This window comes from Symphalangus syndactylus, chromosome 3 (assembly GCF_028878055.3).
Source record: "Symphalangus syndactylus isolate Jambi chromosome 3, NHGRI_mSymSyn1-v2.1_pri, whole genome shotgun sequence".
NCBI lineage: Eukaryota > Metazoa > Chordata > Mammalia > Primates > Hylobatidae > Symphalangus > Symphalangus syndactylus.
The window spans coordinates 125,580,319-125,592,893 of record NC_072425.2 but is presented as its reverse complement, the minus strand read 5'-3'; the positions used below and the strand labels follow the sequence as shown (position 1 = coordinate 125,592,893).

Sequence of the window (12,575 nt, the reverse complement as noted above, 5' to 3'; positions counted from 1 at the left end):
ATGACTTACCAAAATTAATCTAATATTTTTAAATGTGTGTGCTACTTCCAAAGCTCCTAGATTTTAACTGCAAGTTTGAAGGATGTTTGCTAGAAAAAAACATGTACATGTTTGCTTGCCCAAAATTTTTAAGAAAAATGAATATTAACAATTTGTTCAAAGATCTTTTAACGAAAAGGTTCTCAGGTAAAGTGAGCTTATAGAAGTCCAACTTGGTATAGCTTACCATTTGATGCTCTCATATTTTGGAATTAATTTCTCCTGATATAACACAGTAGGTCTCAAGAAAGCTAGACCTGGATTTCAGTCTCAGGTCTTCCACTTAATAACTATGTTACCCTAGGCAATTTTTTTTTTTTCTTTTTTGAGATGGAGCCTCATTCTGTAGGCCAGGCTGCAGTGCAATGGCACAATCTCGACTCACTATAACCTCTGCTTCCAGGGTTCAAGCAATTCTCATGTCTCAGCCACCCAAGTAGCTGGGATTACAGGCGTGCACCACCACACCCAGCTAATTTTTTTGTCGTTGTTTTTAGTAGAGACAGGGTTTCACCCTGTTGGCCTGGTTGGTCTCAAACTCCTAGCCTCAAGTGACCCACCCACCTCAGCCTCCCAAAGTGCTGGGATTGTAGGCATGAGCCACCGCACCCAGCCATCCTAGACGTTTTTAAATTTTCAAGCTAGCATTTACCCATTTGTACAGTCAAATCAATACCACCTACCTCACTGCTTGTCAGGAAGATTAGGTAACAATACATGTAAAACAGTTTTGTCATAACTAAGTACCTGGCACACAGTAAGCACTTAAATTTTAGCCTCATCATTAATGTTATTCTAAACACACCAATGATAATTTGCTAAAATATAAAATAAGTTAGCAAAAAATGTAAGATCTCTTCTTTAAATAAAACTTACTTCTGGCTGGGCATAGTGGCTCATGCTTGTAATACCAGCACTTTGGGAGGCCGAAGCAAGAGGATCACTTGAGGCCAGGAGTTTTGAGACCAGCCTGGCCAACATGGTGAAACCCTATCTCTACTAAAAATGCAAAAAATTAGCCAGGCATGGTGGCACATGCCTGTAATCCCAGCTACTCAGGAGGCTGAGGCAGGAGAATCACCTGAACCCGGGAGGCAGAGGTTGCAATGAGCCGAGATCACGCCATTGCACTCCAGCCTGGGCAATAAAAGCGAAAACTCCAAATCAAAAACAAACAAACAAACAAACAGAAAAATTTACTTCTTTGCCAGGAATAACAGTTCCAAAACCATCACATAAAAGCCTAACTATCGAATGTTTTTCTGCTCAGGCTACCCTATCAACTTAGGGTGACCTTTCCATAACTCTTCTTTATTTTCTTCATCCCACCTCATCTATCTGCTGAAATAGAATCCAACCTCTGAATCCCTACTCTCTGGCTCATTGTTGATATGCTATGGGACATGCAAAGATCTTGTAAATGCAATAAATGGCAGTAAAGGACAGGTGAAAATGATAGGAACTCAAATATCTGTTAATTCAAAGATTAGATAGATTGGAAAGCACAATGAAAAATAATTTCACATCTTCTTTTACCGAAGGATCTATTATGGAATATTCTAAAAAATTTTGAAAAAAAAAAGGTTTAACTAAAACAGATTTCTCACCACAAGTATGTGAGGTAATACCTATGCTAGTTAGCTTCATTTAGCAATTACACAATGTATATTTGTTTCAAAACACGTTACATACCAGAAATATATCAATTAAGAAAAATAAAACTAAATATTGACTTCTTTATGTATTTGCTAAGCAAGATCTTTTTGCTAATCAAGATCTTTAAGTCCAGAAAAGTAATTGGGGAACATTAAGTCATAAACATAAGTTAAAATCTCATTTCTAAAGATAATTTGGCTACAGTTCTATGCTTTCTAGAAATTTAATCTAATGTGGGAAGATATTAATCTCACAGTCAAGAAAGTACAATCAGGAGTTACAGCAATTTTACAAAAGAAATAAAAACTTAATAATGTTATCAAGTATTAGAAATCAGGCCACTGTGCATCCAAAAAATCACGTTTGAGAAGATTTTCCATATGTCTTTGACAAAACTTAAGATGATTTTCCCAATCTATATATAAAAAATATTTTTCAAAATTTTAAAGAATAAGCTAGACTGGCCAGGCGTAGTGGCTCACGCCTGTAATCCCAGCACTTTGGGAGGCCGAGATGGGCGGATCACCTGAGCTCAGGAGTTCGAGACCACTCTGGGCAACATGGAGAAACCCTGTCTCTACTACAATACAAAAAAATTAGCCAGGTGTGGTAGTGGCGCACACCTGTAGTCCCAGCTACTCAGGAGGCTGAGGCACAAGAATCACTTGAGCCTGGGAGGCAGAGGTTGTAGCGAGCTGAGATCGTGCCACTGCACTCCAGCTAGGGCTACAGAGTGAGACTCCAACTCAAAATAAATAAATAAATAAATAAGCTAGACTTATCTGTCAGCAAATTACACTGCTTGAATATCTGAAGCATCAACATGCAACCTAGAAGTAGCAGAAAAGGATAAACTTTACTGTTTTTCCAGTCGATGAAAGTATCCAATTGAAAAATGACTTACCCTTTGAGCTCTTTCTTTTAAATCTTGATCTTGAGCTAAAAAAGATTCCAATTTTTTCTGGACATCTATAAGTTTTTCTGGATTGATCCTTGGTAACAAAAAGATAAAGGTTAAAATAAGATATCTCAAATTTGGAGACTAAAAATATAGTAAGCAGCATTTTCCTATTTTTCTCAGTATTTTTAAATGTATAACTATTTCTCATCTATGAATCAGATTAGACGGAAATTAAAGTTTGACACTCTTACCTACTACGAATAACAGAGGAGAAAAGAAATGACACGTCAGACACTTTCTCTAAACATCCCATGCTGAGTGAGATACTTGGATTAACAACACAGTTAGCATTGGCTACTTAACAGATAGAAAGTAGTCTCCCATGAGAGATCCATTCTCCATGAAATGGAATAAATGAAATCTAATTTTTTTTAAGAGGTCTCACCCTGCTCCCTCAGTGAGGCTGGAGTATAGTGGTGCAATCATAGCTCACTGTAACCTTGAACTCCTGGACCCAAGTGACCCTCCCCCATCTCAGCTTCTCAAGTACCTAGGACTACAGGCTTGCACCAACATGCCCAGCTAGTCTGTTTGTCTGCTTTTTCTTTTGCAGAGACAGGGTCTCGCTGTTTTGCCTAGGCTGGTCTGGAACTCCTGGCCTCAAGCAATCGTTCTGCCTTGGATTCCCAAAGTGCTGAGTTACAGGTGTGAGCCATCATGCCTAGCCCTAATGTCATTTTTATAAATGTTTCTGTTTCAGTCAAATATCATAAAATCAATTTCAAGTAATAAACAAGTAGCCAAAGACTGCAGTGATTTCCTTATTTAGAAATTAGGCGTACTATAACAGAGATGTTATCTAAATCTGCCCAGATAAGCTACACGAAAAGAAAAAAAAAAATTGTACAGAGGTATAGGCTTCACAAAAGAGACCTCATTGTTTCCCTGATTTTAGGCTGAACCACATTGTTTCTGCAAAGCCAGGATGGTGATAGGTGGTGGCAGGTGAGATTGTTTTTACTTATTTTTATTATAAAAAATTTCAAAATCTACAAAAGAAAAGGTAGAGACTTTCACTTAGCCTCAACAATTACCAAGTCACAGCCAACTTTGTCTCTTCTACATCCTCAACCCTCCTCCCCGAATCTAACCACTCTCCAAATTATTTTTAGGCAAATCAAGCCAAGGTGTTTCAACAGCCCCAATACAAGTAAGATTCTGATGGATTCCACTGACGCTGAATGTACACATCCTTAGTGACAGGAGAGCACAACTCTTTGAAATGGACAGACAACCCCAAAAGTAATTCCATCCAAGAGATTTAATTCTTTCAATCATCAGTGCTTCCTGAAATTAACAAGTTCTCCATCTCATGTTCTCCACTAATAGTCTTCAGAAAAGGCCGTTTAAGACTTTAAAAAAGAGAGTCAGACTTCCTGATTTTTTAATGATGGCCATTCTAACTGGTGTGAGATGGTATCTCACTGTGGTTTTGATTTGCATTTCTCTGATGGCCAGTGATGATGAGCATTTCTTCATGTGTTTTTTGGCTGCATAAATGTCTTCTTTTGAGAAGTGTCTGTTCATGTCCTGTGCCCACTTTTTGATGGGGTTGTTTGTTTTTTTCTTGTAAATTTGTTTGAGTTCATTGTAGATTCTGGATATTAGCCCTTTGTCAGATGAGTAGGTTGCAAAAATTTTCTCCCATTCTGTAGGTTGCCTGTTCACTCTGATGGTAGTTTCTTTCGCTGTACAGAAGCCCTTTAGTTTAATTAGATCCCATTTGTCAATTTTGGCTTTTGTTGCCATTGCTTTTGGTGTTTTAGACATGAAGTCTTTGCCCACGCCTATGTCCTGAATGGTATTGCCTAGGTTTTCTTGTAGGATTTTAATGGTTTTAGGTCCAACATTTAAGTCTTTAATCCATCTTGAATTAATTTTTGTATAAGGTGTAAGGAAGGGATCCAGTTTCAGCTTTCTACATGTGGCTAGCCAGTTTTCCCAGAAGTTAGTGTGGTGATTCCTCAGGGATCTAGAACTAGAAATACCATTTGACCCAGCCATCCCATTACTGGGTATATACCCAAAGGACTATAAATCATGCTGCTATAAAGACACATGCACACGTATGTTTATTGCGGCACTATTCACAATAGCAAAGAGTTGGAACCAACCCAAATGTCCAACAACAATAGACTGGATTAAGAAAATGTGGCACATATACACCATGGAATACTATGCAGCCATAAAAAATGATGACTTCGTGTCCTTTGTAGGGACATGGATGAAACTGGAAAACATCATTCTCAGTAAACTATCACAAGGACAAAAAACCAAACACCGCATGTTCTCACTCATAGGTGGGAATTGAACAATGAGAACTCATGGACACAAGAAGGGGAACATCACACTCTGGGGACTGTTGTGGGGTGGGGGGAGGGGGGAGGGACAGCATTAGGAGATATACCTAATGCTAAATGACGAGTTAATGGGTGCAGGAAATCAACATGGCACATGGATACATATGTAACAAACCTGCACATTGTGCACATGTACCCTAAAACCTAAAGTATAATAATAATAAAAAATAAATAAATAAATAAATAAATAAAATTTTACATCGCTTCTCGGCCTTTTGGCTAAGATCAAGTGTAGTATAAAATTTTACTTGCCAAGAAAAAAAAAAAAAAAGAGAGTCAGACTTCTGATATCCAGTTCCCTATGGATGGAGCTTGGAAGTCATCACTCCATCATAACAATAAGTAAAAAGCTGAACAGACTGGAAAAAAAAATCAAAAACTCTTCTTTTATCCATGATAAAAGATGGAAGATGCAAGACAAACCACCGTCCCCAACACAGGAAAGAGAGAGGTGAGTACAGGGATCACAGCTTACTTGAGCTGAGTCATGAGCAGAAACAACTGGGGGAGCCAGTGCCTGGGCAAGAGACCCTCAACTGTAATTGATAAAACCTGCTGGAGCCTCGATGTGGACAAGTCTGAGAAATAAAAACTCCAGGAGGACCCATTCATAGGGTAGCCCCACACTCATGAGTTTTACCCCAGGAGCTCAACCAAGTTCTCACAGTAAAGATCAGAAAAATTCCCTCATGCTTTCGGCAAAACAAGGGGAAAATGAACCATTTTGAAATATGCCTGAGCACTCTGTTCTTAACTAGTTTCTCCTGAGGGTGGGCCTTGTTAATGAGAGCCAAGCCTCCTAAGGTTTTATCTGAGCCTAACTGACCTGGGGGGAGGGAAATGCCCATCCCACTTAAGTTGGGGTGATGAGAAGGCAGAGACTGAAAAGAATTTGAAAAGTTCACAGTCCAGAGGCATAGGCTCACTAAAAGACTGAGACCTACTATAGGTCTTAAGAATGCTTTCCCCACAGCCCCCACCCCTCACACCTTACCACCACAGCACTGACATCACTAAAGGCCTATCTACAGCAGTTCTTTTATAATACCTGGTACATCATATCTATCATGAAAAAAATTACAAGACATACTAAAAGCAAAAAACATAATTTGAAGAGACAGAGCAAGCATCATAACCAGACATGGAAGGAATGTTGGAAGTATTAGGCCAGAAATGTAATTTAAAATAACAGTGACTCATATGCTAAGGATTCTAATAGATAAAACAGGCAGCATGCACAGATGACCAACATAATCAGAAAGATGGAAATCCTAAGAAAGAACCAAAAAGAAATGCGAGAGAACAAAAAGAACTGCAAAAGAAATTACTAATACCTTTGATGGGTTTATTACTAGATTGGACACAGCTGAGGAAAGAATCGCTGAACTTGATAAAAACCTCCAAACCTGACTGAAAACAACACAACAGAACTTCAAGGACTATGGAACAACTACGAAAAGTGAACATACACATGATGAGAATATCAGAGAGAAGAGAAACAGAAGCAATGCTTCAAACAGTAATGACTCAGAATTTCCCCCAAATTAATGTCAGACACCAAACCACAGATCCAAGAGCTCAGAAAGCTCCAAGCAGGATAAATCCCCAAGTGAGAGGGAGAGACAGAAAGAGAGAGAGGGAAAAAGAGAGAGAGACTGAGACTATACCTAGGTCTATCATTGTCAAACTACAGAAAATTAAATATTTTTTTAATCCTGAAAGAAGTGGGCGGGGGGCACCTCACCCATAGAAGAACAAAGACAGGAATTACACCTGATTTCTCAGACACCATGCAATCAAGGAGAGAGTGGAATGAAATATTTAAAGTGTCGAGAGAGAAAAAACCACCAGACTGGAACTCTGTACCCCACAAAATTAACCTTCGAAAGTGAAAGAGAAACACTTCTTCAGACAAACAAAAATTGACAAAACTTATTGCCAGTAGAATTGCCTTGCAAAATATGTTTTAAAGTTCTTTAGAGAGAAAAAAATAACGTTAAGTCAGAAACTCAGATCTTCGTAACAAAGGAAGAGCACATCAAAGGAATAAATGATGGTAAAATAAAATTTTTCTTATTCTTAATCTAACTTTTTTCAAATTAATAGCCCCAGCATGTTTAATTATGTATGCTTATGTATATCTCTTATGTATATCTCTTATGTATATACGCTTATGTATGCTTTACATAAGTGAAATGAATGACATCAATGATATAAAGGACAGAAGGGAGAAATCAGAATTACATTATAAGGTACTCACACTACCTGTGAAGTGCTGTAGCATTATGTCATTATTTCAAAATGGGCTTGGATTACTTGTAAACGTATATTGCAAAAACATTAGAACAACCACTAAAAAAAGTGAAAACGAAAAAAAAAAACTGGTATGCTAAGGAGAGAAAACAATCATAAAATGCTTAGAATCACAAGAGGCAGAAAGAGAGGAGACAAAAGTAACAATAACAGGGGCAACAAACAAACAACAGTAATGAATACATTAGATATGCATCCAACTATATCAATAATCACTTTCAACATCAATAGCCTAAATGCATCAATTAAAAGAGATGTTGTCAGAGTGGATACAATAAACCAACTTTCAATATAAAGACACATAAATTAATAAAAGTGGTTTGATAAAAATATATCATGCTAACACTAATCAAAAGAAAGCAAAAATAGCTATACTAATGTCAGACAGAGCAGACTTTCAAGCAAGAAACTTATCAGGGATAAATGGCATGACATAATGATAAAGAAGTCAATTCTCCAAAAAGGCAACAATCCTTAACGTATAGGCTCCTAACAGTAGAGCATCAAACTATGTGAGGCAGATACTGATAGAATTGCAATCAGAAAGATAAATCCACTGTTATAACTGAGACTTCAACACCCTTCTATCAGGAATAGACAAATCCAGCAGGCAGAAAGTCAGTAAGAACATAGTTGAACTCAACAATATCATCAATCAACTGGATACAACAGACATCTAGAGACTACTTTATCCAACAACATAATACACATCTTCTCAAGCTCACATGGAACATTCACCAAAATAAAACACATTCTGGGCCATAAAACACATCTTAACAAAATTAAAATAATATAAATCATACAATATCTGCTTTCAGACCACAATAGAATTAAACTAGAAATAATAGAGACCAGGCACAATGGCTCACACCTGTAATCTCCATACTTTGGGAGGCTCAGGAGGGCAGATCATCTGGGGTCGGGAGTTCAAAACCAGCCTGGCCAACATGGCAAAACCCCATCTCTACTAAAAATACAAAAATTAGCCGGGCGTGGTGACACGTCTGTAATCCCAGCTACTCGGGAGGCTGAGGCAGGAGAATCGCTTGAACCCGGGAGGTGGAAGTTGCAGTGAGCCGAGATCGTGCCACTGCACTACAGCCTGGGCAACAGATCAAGACTCTGTCATAACATAACATAACATGACATAACATAACATAACATTAGAAATAGCAGGCCGGGTGCGGTGGCTCACGCTTGTAATCCCAGCACTTTGGGAGGCCGAGGCGGGCAGATCATGAGGTCAGGAGATCGAGACCACGGTGAAACCCCGTCTCTACTAAAAATACAAAAAAATTAGCCAGGCGCGGTGGCAGGCGCCTGTAGTCCCAGCTACTCGGAGAGGCTGAGGCAGGAGAATGGCGTGAACCCGGGAGGTGGAGCTTGCAGTGAGCCGAGATTGCGCCACTGCACTCTAGCCTGAGCGACAGAGCGAGACTCCGTCTCAAAAAAAAAAAAAAAAAGAAATAGCAGAAAGATAACTGGAAAATTCTAAAATACATGGAGATTAAACATACCTCCAAATAACAAAAGTCAAAGCAAAATCAAAATATTTTAAAATTTCTCTTGAATTAAATAAAAATGAAAATAACTTAGCAAAATTTGTGGAATGCAACAAAAGCAGTACTTAGAGGAAAATTTATAGCACTGAATGCATATACAGTCATGGGCCACATAATGATGTGTCAGTCAGTGATGGACTGCATATACAACAGTGGTCTCATAAGACTGTAATGATGGCCAGGAGCAATGGCTCACATCTGTAATTCTAGCACTTTGGGAGGCCGAGGCAGGAGAACTGCTTGAGCTCAGGAGTTCAAGATCTGCCTTAGCAACATAGGGAGAACTTGTCTCTACTAACAATAAAACAAATTAACCAGGCATGGTGGCACAGGCTACTCGGGAGGATCACTTAAGCCTGGGAGACTGAGGCTGCAGTGTGCTAGTGAAGCTGAAAAATTTCTATCACCTACTGATGTCGCAGCCACCATAACACTATAGGGCAATACATTACTCGTGTTTATGGTGATGCTGGTGTAGGCAAACACACTACACTGCCAGTTAGGCACTTACAATTAGGTATGGTACGTAATACTTGAAAATGGTAAACAACTATTCTGATTCATTCACTATACTTTTTATTTTACAGTATTTTCCTTCTACTTATAAAAACACCCTCAGGCAGGTACTTCAGGAAGTACTGCAGAAGGAGGTATTGTCATCATAAATGATGACAGCTCCACGCATGTTATTGCCCCTGAAGGCCTTCTAGTGGGACGATGTGAAAATGAAAGACAGTGATATTAATGATCCTGACCCTCTGTAGGCCTAGGCTCCATTTAAAAAAAAAAAAAGTTTAAAGGGAAAACAAATATTTTTAACCAAAGAAAGCTTGTAGAGTAAGGATATAAAGAAAATATTTTTGTGTAGCTGTATAATGTAGGTTTTAAGCTAAGGGTAATTACAAAAGAATCAAGAAGCTAAAAATGTATAAAATAAAAAAAGTTACAGCAAGCTAAGGTTAGTTACTGAAGAAAAAAAGTTTAGTGTAGCCTACGTGTACAGCGTTTACCAAGTCTACAGTTGTATACAGTAACGTGCTAACTCTTCACATTCACGCACCACTCACTGACACCCAGAGCAACTTCCAGTCCTACAAGCACTGTGGTAAGTGCCCTATGCAGGTAGCTTTTTATCTTTTATACTGTATTTTTACTGTGCCTTTTCTATGTTTAGACATGCTTAGATACACAAATACCTACCATTGTGTTCAACTGCCCACAGTATTCAGTGTACAGCATGTACAGTATTCATGCTGTATAGGTTTGTAGCCTAAATGCAATAGGCTATACCATATAGCCTAGGTATGTAGTAAGCTATACCATCTAGGTTCATGTAGTCTATGATGTTTATACGAGGATAAAATTAATGATCCATTGCTCAAAATTATTACCATCATTAAGCAACATATGACTGTATTAGAAAGTACCTAAAAATCAATCATCTACAGTTCCAACTTGGGAAACAGAAAAGGGGTAAATTAAATCAAAAGCAAGCAGAAGAAATAAAAACTAGAGTAGAAATGACTGAAATTGAAAACAGGAAATCAATAAGGGGGAAAAAATTAAACCAAGAGCTTGTTCCTTGAAAAGAATAAACAACTAAAAAAAGTCATAATCCTATAACCATACTAAGAAAACAAAAGGACACAAGTTATTATTAGAAATGAAAGAGGAATATCATTACAAATCCCATGGACATAAAAAGGATAAAAAGATTATGAACATCTCTATGCCCACATATTTGATAACTTAGATGAAATGACCAATTCCTTGAATGACAAAATCTGCCAAAACTCTCACAAGAAATAAACACTCTCAATAGGCTACTATCTATTAAAGAAATTCAATCAATAATTCATAACCTTCCAAAACAGAAATCAACAAGCCCAGATGGGCTTGCCCATAAATTCTACCAAACATTTAAGAAAGAAATACCAATTTCCTATAATCTCTTTCAGAAGACAGAGTCAGAGGGAATACTTCCTAACTCATTCTGTGAGGCTACTACAAGGAAGAAAAAACTACAGACCAATATGACTCATAATGATAGATGCAAAAGTCCTCAACAAATACAAAAAATCTACTGCTAATATCATACTTCATGGTGAGAAACTGGAAGCTCTCCTGCTAAGATCAGGAAAAAAGCAATGATGTCCCCTCTCACCACTGCTGTCCAACATCATTCTAGAAGTCCTAATTAATGCAATAAGACAAGAAAAGGAAATAAAAGGCATACCAATTGGGAAAGAAAGAAAACTGGCTTTGTTCACAGACGCATGACCATCTATGTAGGAAATCGAAAAGAATGGAGAAAGAAACTTCTAGACTAATAACCAATTATAGCAAGACTACAAGATTGAAGATTAATATACAAAAGTTAATCACTTTCCTGTTTTTATCACAGATGGGAACATCACTACAAATCCCACAGACATCAAAAGGATAAAAAGACTACTATGAACAAATTTGGGAGGCCAAGGCAGGCAGATTATTTGAGGCCAAGAGTTCGAGACCAGCCTGGCCAACATGGCAAGACCCCATCTCTACTAAAAACACAAAATTTAGCCAGGCATGGTGGCACATGCCTGTAATTCTAGCTTCTTGGGAGGCTGAGGCATAAGAATTGCCTGAACCCAGGAGGTAAAGGTTGCAGTGAGCCAAGATTGCAAGACTGCACTCTAGCCTGAACGACAGAGCGAGACTCTGTCTCAAAAAAAAAAGGAATACTATGAACACCAATTTACCAGCAATAAATAAGTGGAATTTGAAACTAAAAACAATACCATTTACATTATTAGCACTCCCAAAAATGAAACATTTAGGTATAAATCTAACAAAATATTAGCAAATTGAATCCAACAAGGTATAAAAATAATTATACCTCATAACCAAGTGAAATTTATCCCAGGAATGCAAGGCTGGTTTAACATTAAAAAAAAAAAAAAAAAAGACCTTAATGTACGCCATCACATCACCAGGCTAAAAAAGAAAAAAAAAAAAAAATCACATGATCTCATCAGATTTAAAAAAAAAATTTTTTTTTTTAACAAAATCCAATATCCACTCCTGATCTTTTTTTTTTTTTTTTTAACTCAGTAAACTAGGAATAGAGGACAATTTCCTCACCTTGATAAAGAATATCTACAAATGCTGGCAAGAATGTGGAGCAACAGGGACTCTCATTGATTGCTGGCAGGAATTCAAAATAGTGTAGCCACTTTGGAAGACAGTTTGGCAGTTTCTTACAAAATGAAACATATTCTTACCATCTGGCCCAGCAATCAAGCTCCTTGGTAACATTTATCCAAAGTAGTTGAAAACTTATGTCTACACAAAAACCTTCACATGGATGTTTATAGCAGCTTTACTAATAACTACCAAAACTTGGAAGCAATTAAGATGTCCTTCAGACCTTTGAAAGCTGAATGTTAATCCAACGTCCACTAGTTGTAAGACTTAAGTAGGATTAACGGAACTGCTGAGAAGAATCTAATTGTGGCTTTTTGGTTTTAACATTACTGACGTGGTTTTACATATTTTTATTAAGGGAATGAAAAGATCTGTTCTCTTCTTGATCTATCTTTAACCCTCTATTTAGTAACCTATAAATGGCATTCTTTATATAGCACCTTATTCTCCCTGACCCCTCAGAATTCAGACAGCTTACTAGCTTTTATAGCAATG

At 37.7% G+C, this 12,575-nt stretch overlaps 1 protein-coding gene across 1 annotated transcript in view; it reads right to left on the bottom strand.

Moving 5' to 3' along the window:
- DDX10 (DEAD-box helicase 10) overlaps nt 1–12,575 on the bottom strand; it is a 298,002-nt gene that overhangs the window by 244,799 nt on the left and 40,628 nt on the right. The window contains exon 11 of the mRNA XM_055273017.2: nt 2,600–2,687. Coding sequence (XP_055128992.1) covers nt 2,600–2,687 — 88 coding nt within the window. The remainder of the gene's footprint in view (nt 1–2,599; nt 2,688–12,575) is intronic.